General features: G+C 39.5%; 1 protein-coding gene across 8 annotated transcripts in view; it reads right to left on the reverse strand.

Annotated features, from left to right (window-relative positions):
* myt1b (myelin transcription factor 1b) overlaps positions 1 to 21,477 on the reverse strand; it is a 115,921-nt gene extending 94,444 nt beyond the window's left edge. For 4 of the 8 annotated variants that reach the window (XM_079587844.1, XM_079587842.1, XM_079587843.1 and 1 more), the window contains exons 1-3: positions 21,261 to 21,443; positions 20,092 to 20,398; positions 18,118 to 18,218 (exon numbers count right to left, since the gene is read on the reverse strand). In XM_079587844.1, coding sequence (XP_079443970.1) covers positions 18,118 to 18,145 — 28 coding nt within the window. In that variant the 5' untranslated portion in view covers positions 18,146 to 18,218; positions 20,092 to 20,398; positions 21,261 to 21,443. Of the gene's footprint in view, positions 1 to 18,117; positions 18,219 to 20,091; positions 20,399 to 21,260 lie in introns of all 8 variants that reach the window. The other 4 variants (XM_079587840.1, XM_079587837.1, XM_079587839.1 and 1 more) reach the window with 3 other exon arrangements.
* Between the last annotated feature and the right edge of the window lie 3,431 nt (positions 21,478 to 24,908).

The raw sequence follows: 24,908 nt of genomic DNA on the forward strand, positions 1-24,908 counted from the left end.
TAACAATCCATTCATGCGTTCTTAAAATACAGCATTTTAGCACAAAATTCAAAATGGCCGACAGCCAAAATGGCCGACATGGTAAAATTGGATATCAGTCGACTCAGCATGTTGGCCTGAATCTAACGAGACCAACTTGATGATTTTTGGGCAAACTGTTCAGAAGTTATAAGCAAAAATAGCCATTTTTCATATCTCCGGACCAGTAGGTGGCGCTGCGCCGAAACGCAGCATGTAGCCTCAAGTCATGCTTGTGATGACATGTGGCAAATTTGGTCTGAATCCAACAAAGCGTTGCGGAGATACAGCCTTACGTCTGTTTTCGCAAGCGCTACGTAAAATTTGTTTGTGGGTTTTTTCGAAAATTGCTAAGCGAATCAACTTGAATTCCATAACTTTTTGTCGGCATGGTCTGTAGATGATCTGATTCAATTTTCATGGAAATTGGAGCAACGGCCTAGGAGGAGTTCGAAATAGTAGTTTTTTCGGAAAATTCAAAATGGCGGAAAACTTTTCATGGCGCAAAATGACGTCATTGGGTGCAATAGAATCGTCACGAGGTCAGGAATCAGAGGAAAAAAGAATTTTGTTTCTAGCCCTTGTGGTTCAAAAGTTATTAGAATAAACATGAGTGAAACTTTGGACAGTTGGTGGCGCTAGAGGGAATGACTTAGACACACCAAAATTGGTGTATTTAATGTTGGGACTGTCCTCTATCCGAATGTCAAACCATTACAACTTTCCCGCGATCGGTTCTATGGGCTGCCATAGACTCCCAGAGCGGAAGAAGAAGAAGAATTATTTTTGGTACGGGAACAGATACAATAGGTGCCCGCACCTTCAGTGCTTGGCCCCTAATAATAAGGGAACCTTTTTGCCATTTATAGTGCCACCTATGGTCCGATCTGCATGAAACTCGGCACGCTTGTTCACCATGTCATGACACATATGCTCAGCGATTTTCGTGATGTTCTGAGTTTTTGTTTAGGATTTATAGGCTTTTGACTGTATTTTGCCCCGCCCATTTTCCAAATGACCCTGTTATAGCCAACCAAATGCAAAAATTCTACTTTTTTTCAAAAACTATTGATCGAGAGAGTCCAGAGAAATGTCCTAGACTGGTTTGGCTCCGGTCGGGCGAAAAACCAGGGACTAGTTCGCAAAAGTAGGTTTTGGACAAAATTCGACATAGCAGAAATTTTTTCTGGCCTAAATCGAAATCGGAGATGGCCATTTTGTCCGCCTTGAGCCAAGGATTCCAACGATTTGGGGCACTTGATCCTGGGACAAACGGTCTAAGAGCTATGATCAATTTTGAACTTTTGGTTGCTGTAGCGCCACCTATGGGCCATTCGGGGTCATACTCTGATAGGTTGTCCCCAAATTGAGGCCTACCATCTGGCCAGGTTTCACGTCTCTAGGCCTTACGGTTTGGCCTGCACGATGCGTTTTACGAATCCTTAATTACAATAGGGTTTCAGCATTTCATGCTTGAACCCCTAATAAGATTGAAGGCTTTTTGCCAGTTACAGCGCCACCTATGGTCCGATCTCCATGAAACTCTGCATGCTTCCTCACCATGTTCTGACACATATGCTCATCAATTTTGGTGAAGTTCTGAATTTTCATATGGGATTTATAGGCTTTTTAGTGTATTTTGCCACGCCCCTTTTCTAAATGACCCTGTTACAGCCACCCAAATGCAAAAGTTCAACTTTTTTTTCGATATTTATTGATCTAGAGAGTCCAGAGAAATGTCCTAGACTGGTTTGGTTCCGATCTGGTGAAAAACCTAGGACTAGTTTGCAAAAGTAGGTTTCGGACAAAATTCGACATAGCAGAAAATTTTTCTGGCCTAAATCGAAATTGGAGATAGCCATTTTGTCCGCCTTGAGCCAGGGATCACAGTGGTGTGAGACACTTGAGTCTAGGACAAACGGACTCTAGGAGTTATGGGCGATGTAGTACTTTTGCACTAAATCTGTAGCTGTAGCACAACGTAAAATTTGTTTGCGCGGTATTTGAGAACGGTTTGACGAATCAACACGAATTCCATAACTTTTTGTCGGTACAGTGTGGAGATGATACGATTCGATTTTGGTGAAAATCGGACAAACGGTCTAGGAGGAGTTCGACAAAGTAGGTTTTGACTGAAAATCAAGATGGCGGACAGGAAGTTCGGCCAAATATGGCAAACTTGGTATCTATGTTCTCAGCGTGACCCAGCGAATCTATTGAGACCAGTGGCATTTCAATAGGCAGATGTATTCAAAGGTTATTAGCCTTTTTGGAAATGTTGTTATAACTTTTGACCACAAGGTGGCGCTGTTTCGAAACTTCTCACGCTCCTTCAGGGCATCGTGCTGATGACCCATACCATGTTTCGTAACAATCCATTCATGCGTTCTTAAAATACAGCATTTTAGCACAAAATTCAAAATGGCCGACAGCCAAAATGGCCGACATGGTAAAATTGGATATCAGTCGACTCAGCATGTTGGCCTGAATCTAACGAGACCAACTTGATGATTTTTGGGCAAACTGTTCAGAAGTTATAAGCAAAAATAGCCATTTTTCATATCTCCGGACCAGTAGGTGGCGCTGCGCCGAAACGCAGCATGTAGCCTCAAGTCATGCTTGTGATGACATGTGGCAAATTTGGTCTGAATCCAACAAAGCGTTGCGGAGATACAGCCTTACGTCTGTTTTCGCAAGCGCTACGTAAAATTTGTTTGTGGGTTTTTTCGAAAATTGCTAAGCGAATCAACTTGAATTCCATAACTTTTTGTCGGCATGGTCTGTAGATGATCTGATTCAATTTTCATGGAAATTGGAGCAACGGCCTAGGAGGAGTTCGAAATAGTAGTTTTTTCGGAAAATTCAAAATGGCGGAAAACTTTTCATGGCGCAAAATGACGTCATTGGGTGCAATAGAATCGTCACGAGGTCAGGAATCAGAGGAAAAAAGAATTTTGTTTCTAGCCCTTGTGGTTCAAAAGTTATTAGAATAAACATGAGTGAAACTTTGGACAGTTGGTGGCGCTAGAGGGAATGACTTAGACACACCAAAATTGGTGTATTTAATGTTGGGACTGTCCTCTATCCGAATGTCAAACCATTACAACTTTCCCGCGATCGGTTCTATGGGCTGCCATAGACTCCCAGAGCGGAAGAAGAAGAAGAATTATTTTTGGTACGGGAACAGATACAATAGGTGCCCGCACCTTCAGTGCTTGGCCCCTAATAATAAGGGAACCTTTTTGCCATTTATAGTGCCACCTATGGTCCGATCTGCATGAAACTCGGCACGCTTGTTCACCATGTCATGACACATATGCTCAGCGATTTTCGTGATGTTCTGAGTTTTTGTTTAGGATTTATAGGCTTTTGACTGTATTTTGCCCCGCCCATTTTCCAAATGACCCTGTTATAGCCAACCAAATGCAAAAATTCTACTTTTTTTCAAAAACTATTGATCGAGAGAGTCCAGAGAAATGTCCTAGACTGGTTTGGCTCCGGTCGGGCGAAAAACCAGGGACTAGTTCGCAAAAGTAGGTTTTGGACAAAATTCGACATAGCAGAAATTTTTTCTGGCCTAAATCGAAATCGGAGATGGCCATTTTGTCCGCCTTGAGCCAAGGATTCCAACGATTTGGGGCACTTGATCCTGGGACAAACGGTCTAAGAGCTATGATCAATTTTGAACTTTTGGTTGCTGTAGCGCCACCTATGGGCCATTCGGGGTCATACTCTGATAGGTTGTCCCCAAATTGAGGCCTACCATCTGGCCAGGTTTCACGTCTCTAGGCCTTACGGTTTGGCCTGCACGATGCGTTTTACGAATCCTTAATTACAATAGGGTTTCAGCATTTCATGCTTGAACCCCTAATAAGATTGAAGGCTTTTTGCCAGTTACAGCGCCACCTATGGTCCGATCTCCATGAAACTCTGCATGCTTCCTCACCATGTTCTGACACATATGCTCATCAATTTTGGTGAAGTTCTGAATTTTCATATGGGATTTATAGGCTTTTTAGTGTATTTTGCCACGCCCCTTTTCTAAATGACCCTGTTACAGCCACCCAAATGCAAAAGTTCAACTTTTTTTTCGATATTTATTGATCTAGAGAGTCCAGAGAAATGTCCTAGACTGGTTTGGTTCCGATCTGGTGAAAAACCTAGGACTAGTTTGCAAAAGTAGGTTTCGGACAAAATTCGACATAGCAGAAAATTTTTCTGGCCTAAATCGAAATTGGAGATAGCCATTTTGTCCGCCTTGAGCCAGGGATCACAGTGGTGTGAGACACTTGAGTCTAGGACAAACGGACTCTAGGAGTTATGGGCGATGTAGTACTTTTGCACTAAATCTGTAGCTGTAGCACAACGTAAAATTTGTTTGCGCGGTATTTGAGAACGGTTTGACGAATCAACACGAATTCCATAACTTTTTGTCGGTACAGTGTGGAGATGATACGATTCGATTTTGGTGAAAATCGGACAAACGGTCTAGGAGGAGTTCGACAAAGTAGGTTTTGACTGAAAATCAAGATGGCGGACAGGAAGTTCGGCCAAATATGGCAAACTTGGTATCTATGTTCTCAGCGTGACCCAGCGAATCTATTGAGACCAGTGGCATTTCAATAGGCAGATGTATTCAAAGGTTATTAGCCTTTTTGGAAATGTTGTTATAACTTTTGACCACAAGGTGGCGCTGTTTCGAAACTTCTCACGCTCCTTCAGGGCATCGTGCTGATGACCCATACCATGTTTCGTAACAATCCATTCATGCGTTCTTAAAATACAGCATTTTAGCACAAAATTCAAAATGGCCGACAGCCAAAATGGCCGACATGGTAAAATTGGATATCAGTCGACTCAGCATGTTGGCCTGAATCTAACGAGACCAACTTGATGATTTTTGGGCAAACTGTTCAGAAGTTATAAGCAAAAATAGCCATTTTTCATATCTCCGGACCAGTAGGTGGCGCTGCGCCGAAACGCAGCATGTAGCCTCAAGTCATGCTTGTGATGACATGTGGCAAATTTGGTCTGAATCCAACAAAGCGTTGCGGAGATACAGCCTTACGTCTGTTTTCGCAAGCGCTACGTAAAATTTGTTTGTGGGTTTTTTCGAAAATTGCTAAGCGAATCAACTTGAATTCCATAACTTTTTGTCGGCATGGTCTGTAGATGATCTGATTCAATTTTCATGGAAATTGGAGCAACGGCCTAGGAGGAGTTCGAAATAGTAGTTTTTTCGGAAAATTCAAAATGGCGGAAAACTTTTCATGGCGCAAAATGACGTCATTGGGTGCAATAGAATCGTCACGAGGTCAGGAATCAGAGGAAAAAAGAATTTTGTTTCTAGCCCTTGTGGTTCAAAAGTTATTAGAATAAACATGAGTGAAACTTTGGACAGTTGGTGGCGCTAGAGGGAATGACTTAGACACACCAAAATTGGTGTATTTAATGTTGGGACTGTCCTCTATCCGAATGTCAAACCATTACAACTTTCCCGCGATCGGTTCTATGGGCTGCCATAGACTCCCAGAGCGGAAGAAGAAGAAGAATTATTTTTGGTACGGGAACAGATACAATAGGTGCCCGCACCTTCAGTGCTTGGCCCCTAATAATAAGGGAACCTTTTTGCCATTTATAGTGCCACCTATGGTCCGATCTGCATGAAACTCGGCACGCTTGTTCACCATGTCATGACACATATGCTCAGCGATTTTCGTGATGTTCTGAGTTTTTGTTTAGGATTTATAGGCTTTTGACTGTATTTTGCCCCGCCCATTTTCCAAATGACCCTGTTATAGCCAACCAAATGCAAAAATTCTACTTTTTTTCAAAAACTATTGATCGAGAGAGTCCAGAGAAATGTCCTAGACTGGTTTGGCTCCGGTCGGGCGAAAAACCAGGGACTAGTTCGCAAAAGTAGGTTTTGGACAAAATTCGACATAGCAGAAATTTTTTCTGGCCTAAATCGAAATCGGAGATGGCCATTTTGTCCGCCTTGAGCCAAGGATTCCAACGATTTGGGGCACTTGATCCTGGGACAAACGGTCTAAGAGCTATGATCAATTTTGAACTTTTGGTTGCTGTAGCGCCACCTATGGGCCATTCGGGGTCATACTCTGATAGGTTGTCCCCAAATTGAGGCCTACCATCTGGCCAGGTTTCACGTCTCTAGGCCTTACGGTTTGGCCTGCACGATGCGTTTTACGAATCCTTAATTACAATAGGGTTTCAGCATTTCATGCTTGAACCCCTAATAAGATTGAAGGCTTTTTGCCAGTTACAGCGCCACCTATGGTCCGATCTCCATGAAACTCTGCATGCTTCCTCACCATGTTCTGACACATATGCTCATCAATTTTGGTGAAGTTCTGAATTTTCATATGGGATTTATAGGCTTTTTAGTGTATTTTGCCACGCCCCTTTTCTAAATGACCCTGTTACAGCCACCCAAATGCAAAAGTTCAACTTTTTTTTCGATATTTATTGATCTAGAGAGTCCAGAGAAATGTCCTAGACTGGTTTGGTTCCGATCTGGTGAAAAACCTAGGACTAGTTTGCAAAAGTAGGTTTCGGACAAAATTCGACATAGCAGAAAATTTTTCTGGCCTAAATCGAAATTGGAGATAGCCATTTTGTCCGCCTTGAGCCAGGGATCACAGTGGTGTGAGACACTTGAGTCTAGGACAAACGGACTCTAGGAGTTATGGGCGATGTAGTACTTTTGCACTAAATCTGTAGCTGTAGCACAACGTAAAATTTGTTTGCGCGGTATTTGAGAACGGTTTGACGAATCAACACGAATTCCATAACTTTTTGTCGGTACAGTGTGGAGATGATACGATTCGATTTTGGTGAAAATCGGACAAACGGTCTAGGAGGAGTTCGACAAAGTAGGTTTTGACTGAAAATCAAGATGGCGGACAGGAAGTTCGGCCAAATATGGCAAACTTGGTATCTATGTTCTCAGCGTGACCCAGCGAATCTATTGAGACCAGTGGCATTTCAATAGGCAGATGTATTCAAAGGTTATTAGCCTTTTTGGAAATGTTGTTATAACTTTTGACCACAAGGTGGCGCTGTTTCGAAACTTCTCACGCTCCTTCAAGGCATCGTGCTGATGACCCATACCATGTTTCGTAACAATCCATTCATGCGTTCTTAAAATACAGCATTTAGCACAAAATTCAAAATGGCCGACAGCCAAAATGGCCGACATGGTAAAATTGGATATCAGTCGACTCAGCATGTTGGCCTGAATCTAACGAGACCAACTTGATGATTTTTGGGCAAACTGTTCAGAAGTTATAAGCAAAAATAGCCATTTTTCATATCTCCGGACCAGTAGGTGGCGCTGCGCCGAAACGCAGCATGTAGCCTCAAGTCATGCTTGTGATGACATGTGGCAAATTTGGTCTGAATCCAACAAAGCGTTGCGGAGATACAGCCTTACGTCTGTTTTCGCAAGCGCTACGTAAAATTTGTTTGTGGGTTTTTTCGAAAATTGCTAAGCGAATCAACTTGAATTCCATAACGTTTTGTCGGCATGGTCTGTAGATGATCTGATTCAATTTTCATGGAAATTGGAGCAACGGCCTAGGAGGAGTTCGAAAAAGTAGCTTTTTCGGAAAATTCAAAATGGCGGAAAACTTTTCATGGCGCAAAATGACGTCATTGGGTGCAATAGAATCGTCACGAGGTCAGGAATCAGAGGAAAAAAGAATTTTGTTTCTAGCCCTTGTGGTTCAAAAGTTATTAGAATAAACATGAGTGAAACTTTGGACAGTTGGTGGCGCTAGAGGGAATGACTTAGACACACCAAAATTGGTGTATTTAATGTTGGGACTGTCCTCTATCCGAATGTCAAACCATTACAACTTTCCCGCGATCGGTTCTATGGGCTGCCATAGACTCCCAGAGCGGAAGAAGAAGAAGAATTATTTTTGGTACGGGAACAGATACAATAGGTGCCCGCACCTTCAGTGCTTGGCCCCTAATAATAAGGGAACCTTTTTGCCATTTATAGTGCCACCTATGGTCCGATCTGCATGAAACTCGGCACGCTTGTTCACCATGTCATGACACATATGCTCAGCGATTTTCGTGATGTTCTGAGTTTTTGTTTAGGATTTATAGGCTTTTGACTGTATTTTGCCCCGCCCATTTTCCAAATGACCCTGTTATAGCCAACCAAATGCAAAAATTCTACTTTTTTTCAAAAACTATTGATCGAGAGAGTCCAGAGAAATGTCCTAGACTGGTTTGGCTCCGGTCGGGCGAAAAACCAGGGACTAGTTCGCAAAAGTAGGTTTTGGACAAAATTCGACATAGCAGAAATTTTTTCTGGCCTAAATCGAAATCGGAGATGGCCATTTTGTCCGCCTTGAGCCAAGGATTCCAACGATTTGGGGCACTTGATCCTGGGACAAACGGTCTAAGAGCTATGATCAATTTTGAACTTTTGGTTGCTGTAGCGCCACCTATGGGCCATTCGGGGTCATACTCTGATAGGTTGTCCCCAAATTGAGGCCTACCATCTGGCCAGGTTTCACGTCTCTAGGCCTTACGGTTTGGCCTGCACGATGCGTTTTACGAATCCTTAATTACAATAGGGTTTCAGCATTTCATGCTTGAACCCCTAATAAGATTGAAGGCTTTTTGCCAGTTACAGCGCCACCTATGGTCCGATCTCCATGAAACTCTGCATGCTTCCTCACCATGTTCTGACACATATGCTCATCAATTTTGGTGAAGTTCTGAATTTTCATATGGGATTTATAGGCTTTTTAGTGTATTTTGCCACGCCCCTTTTCTAAATGACCCTGTTACAGCCACCCAAATGCAAAAGTTCAACTTTTTTTTCGATATTTATTGATCTAGAGAGTCCAGAGAAATGTCCTAGACTGGTTTGGTTCCGATCTGGTGAAAAACCTAGGACTAGTTTGCAAAAGTAGGTTTCGGACAAAATTCGACATAGCAGAAAATTTTTCTGGCCTAAATCGAAATTGGAGATAGCCATTTTGTCCGCCTTGAGCCAGGGATCACAGTGGTGTGAGACACTTGAGTCTAGGACAAACGGACTCTAGGAGTTATGGGCGATGTAGTACTTTTGCACTAAATCTGTAGCTGTAGCACAACGTAAAATTTGTTTGCGCGGTATTTGAGAACGGTTTGACGAATCAACACGAATTCCATAACTTTTTGTCGGTACAGTGTGGAGATGATACGATTCGATTTTGGTGAAAATCGGACAAACGGTCTAGGAGGAGTTCGACAAAGTAGGTTTTGACTGAAAATCAAGATGGCGGACAGGAAGTTCGGCCAAATATGGCAAACTTGGTATCTATGTTCTCAGCGTGACCCAGCGAATCTATTGAGACCAGTGGCATTTCAATAGGCAGATGTATTCAAAGGTTATTAGCCTTTTTGGAAATGTTGTTATAACTTTTGACCACAAGGTGGCGCTGTTTCGAAACTTCTCACGCTCCTTCAGGGCATCGTGCTGATGACCCATACCATGTTTCGTAACAATCCATTCATGCGTTCTTAAAATACAGCATTTTAGCACAAAATTCAAAATGGCCGACAGCCAAAATGGCCGACATGGTAAAATTGGATATCAGTCGACTCAGCATGTTGGCCTGAATCTAACGAGACCAACTTGATGATTTTTGGGCAAACTGTTCAGAAGTTATAAGCAAAAATAGCCATTTTTCATATCTCCGGACCAGTAGGTGGCGCTGCGCCGAAACGCAGCATGTAGCCTCAAGTCATGCTTGTGATGACATGTGGCAAATTTGGTCTGAATCCAACAAAGCGTTGCGGAGATACAGCCTTACGTCTGTTTTCGCAAGCGCTACGTAAAATTTGTTTGTGGGTTTTTTCGAAAATTGCTAAGCGAATCAACTTGAATTCCATAACGTTTTGTCGGCATGGTCTGTAGATGATCTGATTCAATTTTCATGGAAATTGGAGCAACGGCCTAGGAGGAGTTCGAAAAAGTAGCTTTTTCGGAAAATTCAAAATGGCGGAAAACTTTTCATGGCGCAAAATGACGTCATTGGGTGCAATCGAATCGTCACGAGGTCAGGAATCAGAGGAAAAAAGAATTTTGTTTCTAGCCCTTGTGGTTCAAAAGTTATTAGAATAAACATGAGTGAAACTTTGGACAGTTGGTGGCGCTAGAGGGAATGACTTAGACACACCAAAATTGGTGTATTTAATGTTGGGACTGTCCTCTATCCGAATGTCAAACCATTACAACTTTCCCGCGATCGGTTCTATGGGCTGCCATAGACTCCCAGAGCGGAAGAAGAAGAAGAATTATTTTTGGTACGGGAACAGATACAATAGGTGCCCGCACCTTCAGTGCTTGGCCCCTAATAATAATAAGAACGCCAACAAAAACAATAGGTGCCTCCGCACTTTCAGTGCTTGGCCCCTAATAATGGACATTCTTGGTATTGTTGTGAACAAAACATTGGTGTACATTACTCCAAAAAAAAAAGTTTTAATAATCCTTCTTCCAAACAAAACTACTTTCCTTTTCTGCTGACATCATCAAGTCCTCTTAGTTTAACTCCTCCCCTCCAATATAAAGACAACGATTGCATCCGAAATCACATATATCCCTACTATAAAGTATGTGAGAAAATAAGTATGTCCGAATTCACAGTACTCACGAAAGAGTAGCCAAAATGTACCCGGATGACCTACTACTTCCTGCGAAAGTGTGCATACAATGGACACTTTACTATCCCATGAGGTCATGGGAGAGGATCTATGAATGAAGGTAAAGCAATGCAATTGACACTGGTAGGTCATGTGATGGCACGTGGCAAATGTAATATGTCCAGATTACATTCATACACACAATCATACTATGTATAACATATATTTTTTAGTAGCCATGAAGAAATTACTTGAAATAAGTACCTAAGAGTATGCGATTTTAGGACACAGCTCACCAGCTATGCATGCACACTTGGTATGCCATGCCCACTTGGCACAATCCAATTAATTGCAGATGGATGAAGTCATGTCAAGGCCTACATTTTTACTTGTTGAATATCATTTAACTCAGGAATACATCACATTATGCAAAAAAAAAAAAAAAAGATTTGCCAAGTCTGTGTCACAACTTAAAAACTACTGTATGGAAGGGGCCTCCATTAAATCGCACACTGCAGTGGGGTTAAAGTGTATTGAAGTATGGAAGCTCATTTTTGCCTCACACTGAATCTTTTTTAAATATTAATTACTGTAAGTAAAATTAGCTTGATTTTTCTTTTGCAAGTAAATTTCACACATGGAATCAAGTTAAACAAAATGACATGTATAATAAAAATAATAATTGTAACTTTACATCTCACAATTACAACTTTACTAATGTATATAATCTCACAGTGTGACTTAATTTCTTATTTTAAACTTCGTCTCACAATTATCCTTTTTACTCTGAGGTGGAAACAGGCTTCCATAAACGGGCATGCAATAGAAATCTAATTTGTGTGTTAGCGAACAACGCAGAGCATGTAAAATATACATTGGACATGTACAATGCATGCATACCTGTGTACACACACACACACACACACACACACACACACACACACACACACACACACACACACACACACAAACACACACACACACTTCTCATAAATGTGGTTTTTAATAACAGTTGTCTCATTTGGCAATAAATATTGCATTTGAATCTCACAGATGGAGGTCCCTTTGGAACAGTCACAGAGAGTGCAGAAGTCTGCTTTAGGGCATGATTCTTATTTCACACTTGCAGTGTATGCGTGTGTGCATATGCATGCTTTCCAGGGCAAGGCCGTGCGACAGTGTGTGAATGATCCATACATGTGTGTTCATGCGGTCGCATATGTCTGTGTTACGTGTGCGATAGCGTACGACTGTAACAGATGAATCACGCATCAGTGGTCAGGTGTATTTCTATCTGAGAACTACAGCCGAGTATTCAAGCAATGCGTCTATGTGCATACAGTATGTGTGTGAGTGTGTGTGTGAAAGAGAGGTGATAATCCCTGTCTGTAATGCCATTCATAGGAATAGGTTGATCAGTTCGGGCACAAGTGGCAATACAGCCAGTGTGCTGGACGAATTATGTCTGTATGGGGGGGAGGGGGGGGGGGGGGGGAGAAGGGGATTCTTTAAAATAGAAAGTAGACATTCAAAGACTCATGAGGGATTATACACTCACACTTCCCCTTTTGTTGCTAAGGCTTAAACCAAACTTCACATTAAACCAAAAGTGAAGGAGCACGGACTCATTGCATATGAGATACTGTGGCCCAGATCTTGCCTGTCTGTCAATTTTTTAATGAACCAATTAAAAGTGTGCATAATAGAGCGCCTGAAAGCTGCATGCAGGGCCAGATAACATAATATTCACTTCGTTAACATTTTTAACTGCTGGTAAGGGCAGCACTACCACTGGAACAATAAATGCATAAATAAAGCATTTTGAATGGGTCAGGCTAAGAAACAATAACCTCCTCTCAGTTTTAAGGCCCGCTCACATAATTGTTCTAATTGTCTGAAAAAAGTCCAAAACACAGCTAAAATGACAACAGAGGAACGATATCATTGGAATCACTTTCAGAACTATTTTTTTTTCCAGCTGATGAACAATGAAAACATTGACAGCCAATCAGAATCCATCCTGCTTTCAAGCTCTTGAGCATTTAAAGGGGTCATGACATGAGAAACCAAATTTGCCTTGATCTTTTGGTATATAAGAGGTCTTTGTACCATTAAAACGTCCTGCAAGTTTCATAGCTTAAGACTTCCTCCCCATTATAAACGAATCATTTATTTAATCAAGCTCTAAATACAGCTCGTTCTGGATCCATGGTAAGAAGTGACGTCACGGTACGAAGTGACGTACCAGCGTTTGCATATAGACCGCCTCCAGCACAAGACAACTACGCTTAAAGCGCAAGACAACTACGCTCATTTCGTATCATCGTCGCGCCCGCGCACTGCGCGCCTCACAAGTGTTCAGTCGACGGACTGCGAGTGGGTCTGTGTACAGGGAAATTACGATGCCGCAGATGTGCTGTTCCTGGCTGTGGACAAACAACATCTTTGAATACGCTGCGAAAGATCCAGTAGTCAGGGAAAAATGGATGCACTTTATTTTTTGTGGACGTCTCAGTCACGGCAGTGTTAGTTTAAGCGTTTGTTCTATACATTTGAAGGATGACTGTTTTGAGAACAAATCCCAAAATGATGCTGGCTTTGCCAGAAAACTGTTGCTCAAAGATAAGTCCGTGCCGACTATTCTGGGCTCAACAACGACGACGCAAACTTTAAGTAATGTATTTAAAACTTTAAACTACTTTTTAAATACGCCGAATCCGCAAATGTTCTGGCTAGGGGCATTAATAATTGATGCATAGGCACTGACGTTAGCCAATCATAACAGTGGGCGTTAACACTGAACTCTTAAAGGGGAAACACCCCCAAAACAGACTGTTTGAATCAGAGGATGAGAAACAGGGTGGGAAAAGGTCATAAATCACTACATTTAAAAAGTTTTTTGTAAAAAAAACTATAGTAAATACTATAATTGCACCTAAGGGAACATAATAATAATAAAAAAAAAAAACATGTCATGACCCCTTTAAAGTGGCTGGTGACTTTATACAATTGGGATATTAAATGAAGGGTAAGCAACTCCTTGTGAGAATAACTTTTATATTGACATATTGTGTATGTGTATAACTTTGAGAGAGTTTTATGAGAAACCAAAGGAGAATTTCCACATTGGTGGACAAATAAAGTTAAACTAACTAAATAATTAGCTGCAGCGCACACTTAAAATAAACTAAATGTTATTATCTATTGGTGTATATGACACACTGCTGACCATGTCAGTTGTTTGCATCAAATGACTATACTAGCCATGAATCAAATCGACAGAAAGCAGCAGTCTACCATACTGTACGCTTCTGATCCTTGTTAGATTGAGTGGCAGAAGAGGATCAACTGGGCAAAAGTAATATTGACAGTTCTGATTTTTTCACGACAATTGATATTTGATGCATACCAAAGCCACTGTTTCCAGTAAATGTGAGGAGAGATCACTTAATAATCCTATGCCTTAGTGCCTTAGTACACTAAACTCCAGCAGGTCTACAGATACAGATAAACTGGCATTCCCGTTAGAGCACACATTACACTCCGATGACAACAATTAACACCAAGCAAACTGCTCGCTCAGACGCATACATAACATGCACCCAATGGGGAAAAAAAAAGCCCTCAGCAAAAGATGACATATGGCGTGAGCAATTTCCCTCTCAATTTCAGCTCCAACTCCAACTGATGTTTTCATGTGCCAGAAAATAGACGTTCCCCCTTTACTCCCCCCCTTCTGAAAGTCATCTGCTCCGTGAGCAGTAAGCACCATCGCGGCTTGCAGACCCAAATGAGAGCATACAAATGATTTGTGGCACCATCGTCCCGCAAAGGCACCGGAGAACGGAAGCGGGGAAGGAGAGGAGGAGGAGGGGAAAAAGGAGAGAGGGAGAAGACGTGGAGGGGGAGATAATGTCACTTTCACCTTGTATTCCTCCGCCAGCCCATAATGCTCATTTTTCCCCATTTTCACAGCAAATTCGTTTCAGTAGCGGCGGCCAACCCCCCAACTAGAGCAAATGAGAGAGAAATGAGAGAGCGAATGCAAACGAGAGGGAGAGCAAGAGCGAGGGGTGCTGTTGGGGGGTGAGTGGGCCGAATTTGCACAGTGACCTTTTTCTGATCCAATCTCACTGATGAATCCTAATGAAGGATTTAATAAAATCACACTTTACAATCTGTCTCTGCATCAAAGCGTGGAATCACATTCATATCAGACCAACTGCGTACACAAGCTCGATGAAATAAATATCAGATCTAAACCTGTGTGTGCTGGCCTTGTCGGCGGGTGGAGGCGGGGGATGTGGGGTGGTACAGGCCTCCGAAATTGGCCAGACTGAACAAGCAACGCCTGGGCCATTTGTTCCAGATGCGGTCTAAAATCACATCTCATCACTTTCATTTAGGCCTTAATGAGTTAGCCGTCAACACGCCACACAATTCCACACTGACGTTCACACAGTTGGAAGTTTGTTCAAAGGTTACTTCAGTTGGTAATGGTGGTGGTGAAACTATTTTTTCTCTGAAAAAGTTTTGAAATAAAATTGTCATCTCGTGGCAAAATAACATGGACTAAACAAGACTATTTGAATATTGTGAGCATTTTCTACATTTTTTGATACTATACCACAAACAAATTACCTCACAAATATGAGAAAGGCAATGAATGTGCACTTCAGAATCTCATAAGAGGCTGAAAGTCATCAGGGTATTTTTCAACTCGTACTTTCGTTTCAGGAATACTGCGTATTCAGACAGTTCAACTTTATTTTAAGGTGTCCTGTTACACTGTAATTATTCAATTAAGTACTGTGTGATATTAATTAACAATGTAATAATATGGAGATAGGGTTTGGTTAGGGGTAAGTTGCTATATATGCTTAATTTACTACTGCCACTATACTAATACACAAGGACACAATGTGTGACAAGGACACTGTAAAATAAAGGTGTCAGAAGGTAAAGTGTTTTACAGTGTTACAGAAGGTTCACCCAAAAGTGACAATTCTCTCATCATTTACTCTCCCTTATGTCCTTCCAAACCTGCATGACTTTCATTCTTCTGTGGAACTCAAACGAAGACATTTTGAAGAATGCTGGGAACCAAACCGTTGTGGTTACTATTGATTTACATATGGACAAAACACTTTTTCTCAAAATATTTTATTTTATGCTCCACAGAAGAAAGGAAGTTATGCAGGTTTGGAACAAAATGAGTAAATAATTTGTTTGGGTGAACTATCCATTAAACACTTTTTGTCATCTTAAAGACCATTTGTAAATATAAAATCTTTATTTTACTGAAATGAACATTCACAACAGACTTGTTTGATGTCCCCTTTTGTGTTACATGGAAGAAAGTCTATAAGGCATGTTCATATTCTTCAAAATACTGGGAATGTAGCACTGCTATCATCATAAATGATCCTTAGTGGGAGAGGAGAAAAACTACACAAAATGAGAACTCGTCAGAAACATGGCACTTCTCAAAATATAAAGCTAAAATTAGAGTACTATGAAGAAGTGGCAATGTATTCTTTGCAACGCTGACATCTGGTGGACAAAGAAAGTGAGAACAGACATAGAGCAGAGAGATTGTATGAGATGATCTGATTAATATATAAAACACAAAAGCATAAAAGTTGTTAAACTGGTATTGTGTTTCTACTTCCACGTGTATATGGGAGGAAAGAGGCAGTGAGGTCACTTCATAATGTCACTGTATATGTGTGCAATCTGAAAAGCAATCTGTGTGACCAGTTCATCGAAATGCCAGGACTTATTGACTTGATATATAATATCCAATACGCAATTTCTCACTGATTACAATTTATATTACATTTACTCAAACATGAGAGAGACTGACAGAGACATTGAGAAAGGGTTATCCATCCATTTATCCATCCATCCATCCATCCATCCATCCACAGTATCTGCTATCCATCCATACATTCATTCACTAGGGTAGTGTGTGTGTAAACCACAAGGCTTTATTGATGTACAGAAGAGTGGCATGTCCATCATGAAGGTCTAATCTCTGTGGTAAACATGCTCTGAAACGGAGGTCTGTTCTGCATCTTTATCCTGAGAGCACTCATCACATTAAGTACTACATGCCTTTACAAACTACACCTCAGTAGCCACTGATATGCTCCTATTGAAAACAGAACACTTAAGAGTTTCCCCATACATGTCCAATAGGCTCTATTCTGCACACTTTCTTCTCGGCAAAGGCTGAAACGTGCTAAAAGCTTCTCTTCCAGCCCTTTTGTCCATCAGTACAAATCCAACCTCAGGCTGCTGCAATAGTGGCCAAAGCATAATGAATTATTCACCCCTCTTCTTTGTAATTAATGGTCTGTGCTTTCAAGTGCAGCTCTAAATTGGTATGTTTTATGGGGTCCTATGAAACTGTTGTGCAAATCAGTCCAGCATCTCACTGAAGGCCATACGCAGTGGTTTCTTCATGCGGAAAATCTAATTCATAAATGCCAAGTGGGAGCGGTTGCAAGGAAAATGTATTTTCTCATACAACACACTGTTATGGTGAGGCTTGACATTGTAAAAGTGGGAAACTGACTTAATACAATCTATATATGACTTGATACAATCGATATGGAACATGCAGCAAAAGAAAAGCTTTGAAAATAAGCATAGGAATAATTGCACTTATAATATGCAAGTAAATAAGTAAATGCATGAATCTCATAAAAACGGTCAAGAAAAGTCTTGGTCATATTTCACTTACTGCAAATATAAACTAAAAAGATACACTACTATTCAAAATTGTGGGGTTGGTAAGATTTTATGTAAAAAAAAAAAAAGTCTTATGCTCACCAAAGCTGCATTTTTTTGATAAAAAATACAGCAAAAACAGTAATATTGTGAAATATTATTATAATTTGAAATATCTATTTTCTATTTTAATATATTTCAAAATGTAATTTATTCCTGTAATGTCAAAGCTGAATTTTCAGCATCATTACTCCAGTCTTCAGTGTCACATGATCCTTCAGAAATCATTCTAATATGATGATTTGCTGCTCAAGAAACATTTATTATTACCAATGTTGAAATATTTAATATTCTTGTGGAAACCGTAGCACCTTTTTTTGTTGGAAAGAAATTTCAAAACAATGCCATTCATTTGAAATAGAAATCTTAACTATCACGTCCTTGCTGAATAAAACCAATAATTGTATTCATTCATACTTTTTTCTTTACAAAAATCTTACAGACCCCAAACTTTTAAACAGTAATGTATATTACTTAAAATGTAAAATTGTAGTACTTTATTTCTAAAAATAAATAAATAAAATAAAAAAGACCATTTATCATTGTCATTTACTTTTTGCATTATAGTAACAAACAAATCGGATGGAAAATGTGTTTATCATGAATAATTCATGAATCGTTTTTACGTTTTACCTTTCTCTGATACCTCAGTGTCTTCCATGACAGTGCTCGGCTCTTTGGATTGACCGTCTGCTCTTCGACTCTGATAGGCCTCTCATGCATCACTGGTCACTCTGCAGAAAGACAAGAGACATTAAGTCACTCATTTTTCAAAACAACCTGAAGGGGAGTGATGTGTGTGTGTGTGTGTGTGTGTGTGGTGTTAGGGGGTTTAGAGAGAAGAAGGCATCTCAGTGCTATAAAGAAGATTGCTGGATCAAAGCCCACTCAATGTCTCTCATCTGACCACTACCGTTGTGCCTTCAGTTCAAGCAAATAAATTGACCTTTGTGAGCGCTGCGAGCTTCCTATAGCTTGATGTCCTTTTCTGCCTCTCTTTTATTTCATGTCAAGTTACAGCACAGTGTTTTCAACTAAGATTTTTTCAGCACTCGCTGTGAATGAGAAAATTGCACCTGGTACCTATTGTTTGCATGGATCTCTACAGCATGCATCAGCACACATTATCTCATCCTCTGTTTGTTACCACCGTCATGACTCATGCTGAACACATTCTTCCATTCACTTACTAGGACAAAAACACATTTTCATAAAAATCTCTCCAAGGCAAGTTTTAATCCCGCCGTCGCCTTTACAATCTACCACATCGCTCAGATTAAAACTGGGCAAAAGGTTAAACACTATGGTGGCATTGCTTTTGTGATCAACTGCATAGATATTAAGTGTTAGTGCCTTTTCTTCTGTTAAACATTAAAGAAAAGACATTAAATCATTACTCTCAACAAGACTATAGTTGTTTTGCTCTCAAAAACATTTGTATTTTTCCCGGGCTAAAAAAAAGGAGAAAATCCAAACTTACCTTGACTGAAAGTTTTACAGCAGTTTTTGCATATGTGTACTTAAAGATATGGTCTGAAAATGACGCATTGAGCGCAAGCTTTACTTTTATCATCAACTCTGAAAAGATTCAGACACTCTGAATAGTTTCTGAGGAACTAAGGCACCACGGCACAAAGTGGCAGCAGAAATAGAAAAAGTTCTGCTTTTGAAAAAGTAATAACGCCGTCTGGGTGGTTTTGTTAGTACAGAAGCGTAGAGGAAGAATAGGGGGGAAAAAGTCACAATGTATCCTTTTAGGAGTGTAAAAAAAGAGAAGGAGAATACAGCCCAAAGCTCTGACACTGTGCAGTGTACTTCCCCTAATAATGCATAGTATCCCAGTCCTCAAGCACGTTCCAAATAACTTAGTTTAGTGTGTGTAAACTTTACTTAACATCACACTGAGATAAGTTAAGCAAAGAGGAACCACAGATCTCATATCTTGTCTAGTCTAATCTTCTGTAATGGTCTATTTTTCCAGTTGTATCAGTTCTCAGAGTATGTTTAGCGTCTACATTTGTATTTCAATTCAGATTAAAGAGATATAGTACCGCTCTTGAGCATGAAAGACGTTGAAACATGTTTTCAAAACTTTTCCAGATCAGTCTCAGGTCAAACTAAGTTTAAGTAAATAAACACTGCCAAACAAGCTCAACTGCTTTGTCCCAGACATAATTCAGTAGGAGTGTGATGTCCCACCATTAGGCAGTTGAAAGTGAAAAGTATGTAACTTCAGAAAGTTCAAAGTGACTTGAGTTGCAACAGGCCAGCGCCTCGGGCAACACTGACACACAGAGGCTCAGTTCAGCACTGCCGGCCGTTACAGCTGCACGTCTTGTGACTTTCTTTAAACAACTTCTTTCCTATTATCAAATACTTTGGATTTAACAGGAAAAATCAAACAAGCCCCAAACTGCAAAAGGCAGCTGTGTGGAAAACACAAGGCTAAAAGCAGGTTAAAGATCTGTTTACTTCTAACCAAACTTTCTAACTCTCTCACATTTGAGACTCCAGCATTAAATTGTATAGCCATATCTAAAAAAGTAACTCGGACAGTAAACATTTCAGACAAAAATCAAGTAAAACACAACAAATATAAACTCTCACCTTCACTTGTAGCATGGCATCTGTTGCTGTCTGTACAAACTGTGAGGTTCTGGGACAAAGTAAAAGCCTTGCTGTGATTTCCATATGCAAACACTAAGGGGAGTTCACCTGAAATTCAAATCGAGTGCATACAAGAAGCAATGTTTATTTATGTTGTGTCCAATCTCATTTGAATGTATTTGCATATCTTTGGCACATGCTCCAAGAGAAACTATGGACTCTGCTTTCTCTTACCTTACCTTACCATACTTACTAAAGACAGGTACATTGTTATGTAATTATGGCTGGGGGGAAAAACCTTCCAATTCTTTTGAATGACAACACAAAGAATGTTAAAGAGGACTTTTTTTTTTTTTAGGCAGTTGTCTTGGACTAACACTTAGTAGAGTAAATACAGAAAAGATTTCCAGTTAATGAACTGTGAAATATTTAAAGTCAATCAAGTTTAATTTATTTTGTGAAAAAAAAGTGTCTGTTAATGAGAATTACCAATACAATGTAAGTCGTATTCAGCTTGTTATGTGATCTCAACATGTAAAATAAACCAACTTTTATAAATGTAGGCTACTGATATATGTATGACCAAAAAAGAGCAAATATATAATTAATGTCAGTTTTTTTTTCTAAATTTACAGATTAGTGTCACTGGATACAAAAATAAATTCAATATAACATTGAGATAATCCTCCACCGTATAATGCAACAAAGTAATATTTCCTGTTAAATGGGTGGTAAAGTATGATTTCACTTTTCTAACTTTAGTTAGTGTGAAATGTTGCTGTTTGAGCATAAACAACATCTGCAAAGTTACAACGCTCAAAGTTCAAAGCAAAGGAAGATATTTGCTTTTAAAGAAAAGGACTACAACAAACTGGTAGGGACTACAGGACATTCCTCCGGGTTTAGTGACATCAGCAAGCAACCCTAAAATGTACATAAACCCCACCCCCGGAACGCACAGTCCATGTTGAAAAAGTTGTTGTATAAGAGTACATTTGTGAGTCAGCTCAAACTTTAGCATTCATCTTTTCACATGCAATCGAAAATCTCTCTGTGTGCATCTCACAACAGTTCCTATACGAGCGATTTATAGATTACCATGACAGAATATTCTAATTGAAGATAACGTTAGTTAACTCCACAACAGCAACATACATTCATCAACTAACCTTTCAGAGACGTTCTGTTGCATTCTACATGTTGTCACTTCTTCTTGAGTCTCTCCATCTTTGTCTGACTCCGTTTTAACATTAAAGGCAGAACAGTTTCTGTCATTTTAGTGTCTGCGTGAGGTAATCACAGCTGCTAACTGCTAACACACGAGAGCTCTTGAAACCCCGCCCTCTGCAGCAGCTCATTTGCATTTAAAGGGCCAGGCACAAAACGGTACGTTTTTGCAAATCCTCAAAAAGTGACAACTTTAACATGCTATAAAAAAAATATCTGTGGGGTATTTTGTGTTAAAACTTCACACACACACACACACTCTGGGGACATCCGAGATTTATTTTACATCTTGTGAAAATGGCATTTTACCACCCTTTAAAGAAATACTTCACCGATTAGCATTAAAGGGCACCTATTATGGAATTTTGAAATTTTTCCTTTCATGTAGTGTGTAACATAGATCTAAGTGAACAAAAACATCCTGCAAAGTTTGAAATATGAAAGTGCACCGTATATAAAGTTATTGTCTTTCAAAAGTAAGAGTCGACTCGGAGTCGTTTTTATGAATCGTTAGAAGACCGAAGCTTTTTCTCTGACTAGATGACGTCAACTTGTCAAGTTATTTGAATACGATACGCCCACTTATTGCGCTCCAAGGCCAGCAGGGAAAACATCATGTCGACGAGACGCTGTGTTCTGAAGTGCGACTCAAAAGCCAACTTTTTTAATCTGCCCAAGGAGGAGCATTTGAAGACTAAGTGGATACAATTCATACAACTATACCACATAAGTATAGTCCGAGCCTTGTGCTTTGTTCGCGCCATTTTGAAGACGATTGCTTTTTAAATGCAATCAAACTTGGATTCGCGAGCCGGCTGATATTGAAGGAAGGTTCAGTTCCAAGTGTATTTGCATCAGCTTCCTCCTCCGTATCACAACCTGTAAGTGTTATTAATAATTGTTGCTTTTATGTTTTATGTAGCATGCTTACTTATTATTTTGTTTGTTGTGTAAGCACCGTTTAGCTTCTAGGTCTTCAATGGCAATTGTATTGAGATATGTGAAGTGTTTGTCGTTGTTTTCGGAGTTGTCTTAAAGAATAGAATATAATACCTCGTAGTAACGTAACTGCATTTTATTTTATTTTTTTTAAACGTTATGTTTATGCATCGGGCTAATGCAAACAAAGACTGATTGTGCTTTTACAATATGAACTCTGGGCTATGCTCGCTAACATAACATTAAATTCTTTATCTTATTTTTAGTTTTTTACTACAAACTACAAAGCAGTGGACTATAATCATTATTATAACACAATTTAATTGATAAAAGCATCATTGTACTCCGTGTTAAACAATAAGTATTATCTCTGTAAACACTGCTGGGTCATCTGACCAATCGCAGATTAGCGTCGTGCAAAGGAGGGGTTTGGAAAAATGAGTCGTTGAACGAATCATTTCGGAGTCAGTGAGCAAATCAGGTAAAAATAAATGCATATTATACGGAAACAAAAGTGTTTTTTGACATTGCATGCATGTAAAACTGTTGTTGGGGACTCCCTAAACAACATTAGAAACATTTTAAATGTCATAATAGGTGCCCTTTAAGCTTTGTATCAGTAGAAAACCTGTAGTATTTTCAAATTACATGCTTCCCTGCCTCATGTCCCCCTGAGACAAGAGATTTATGTATTTTTTTGTCTAGAAAAAAATCTTCCTATGATGCAAAAAAGCGTAATTTTGCATCATCGGAGTATTTCCTGGCCAGAGGCTAAAAACTACAGCCAGTAGTAGGAGCTTGTTAGGAGCTCTGTAACCAGTAGGCGTGGCCTCGTATGGTAGCGAAGCAAGTGAATTCTGGGAGTTGTTGTCTTTCATCCACATGAGCCAAAAATGAAGCTCTAGCGTAAGTTCTGCCGGGAAGACTCAATTGTTACGTAACTTATTACCTTCTCATCTATCCAATCATTTCCTAATACTTTTGGTATAAAAGGTTGGTACTTACACACGTCTGAGTTCGCAGATGCTGCCGCTCCATTCACCTCCACCATCCCCACCACCTTCAAGATGGGACCTTCCCTTCATCCTCCCCAACATCACCAAGACGGGTCCTTCCCTCCATCCTCCACATAACACCAAGATGTCTTTCTCCTCCATCCACCCCACCACCACCAGATGGCCCCTTCCCTTACTTCGCAGGGGGTCGGCTGCGCCCCTGCCTTCGTCTTCAGGCAGGATATGCAGAGTCCGAACCCTAGGATTGCAAGCTACGGACTACGCCAAAGAACTTGATTGCTTGCTAAGCTCTTAATAAATGTTAATGGCTTCAGTATTTATTCTCCTGAGTCTTTCTGGTAGAAATACATTTTCTGGCTTTCTCAGACTAGAAGGCACCAACTTCTAAAATAATTTCACATTTCTACTACATACATGACCCAATTTAAATACACATTCATCTTTCCAGCGGTGAAGTATACCTTTTAATACACAAGACTTCTGATTCATTAGCAACTATAGGTAAATAAGTAGAAGAAAAGCAATGTGCAGTAAATGGTAAAACTATTTGGGCTACAAACCAGTGTTTATGGTTATGACAATACATTAAAATAATATTATAAGAAATACCAGTTTCCGATATCATGCATAACAAGATGTTTTGTACAGCAAAAAATAATTTAGAATAAACTTATAACCTATTTATTTAATGTTGTTTATTTTTAAATGCTATGCATTTTGTCTAGCTAAAGCTAAAAAAAAATAAAAAATAAAAAATAAAAAAATACAATAATAATGATAAAAAACCGTTAACTTATTTTATTTCAGCTATTGCTACATTTCTAATTTTAATTTAGTTGAACTTGATGCACTAAAATAACTCAAATTAAAACCAAAATAAAAATCAATACAAATATGTAGAAATAAAAAAAATTTTAAAATAAAGAAAAACACAACAAAATTACAAAAACTTGACCTAAAATTAACATGAAAACAGAAAATATAAAACTATTGCGAAATATGAACAAAAAATATAATAGTATCTCAATGTACTAAAATAATACTGGTGACATTCAACATATTCTGAAGATGAATTGACCAATTTACTGAACATTTGTGAAGAAAAAAATACTAAATTCTTTATCATGATGCCTTATTTTGTATTCTATTTGTGGAAATTATCCATAACAAAATGAGAATATTGAGTGTACACCAATAAATGTCCTAATTTAAAGTGTCTTGATCAGAAACCCCCCTGCAGGTGACACTGTTGCTCAACATATTCCATCTGAGGTTGCTTGGAGCTTCACCACCAGTGAAAAGATGCAACATTAATGTGTTTCTGTGTGCAATGTCTTTAAAGGTATTGGACTTAAAGGGAGTTCACCAAAAAAAATAAAAATCCTTTATGTTTACCTTCTGTTATCCACTATATGCATGTTTTTATGTGAATAAAAGCCTAAATTAAACCTGTTGTTCATCATATAAAGTGATTGTATCTTCACAAGCTTTGGATCAAACTGCTCAATATAGATCTGCTTCAGAAACATCTCAGGTTTCATCAAAAATATCTTAACTTGTGTTTTGGGAGATTATCTAAAGTCTTACGGGTTTGGAACGACATGAGGGTAAATGATAACAGAATTTTTAGTTTTG

This window comes from Phoxinus phoxinus (genome assembly GCF_949152265.1).
Source record: "Phoxinus phoxinus genome assembly, chromosome: 18".
NCBI classification, from domain to species: Eukaryota; Metazoa; Chordata; class Actinopteri; order Cypriniformes; family Leuciscidae; genus Phoxinus; species Phoxinus phoxinus.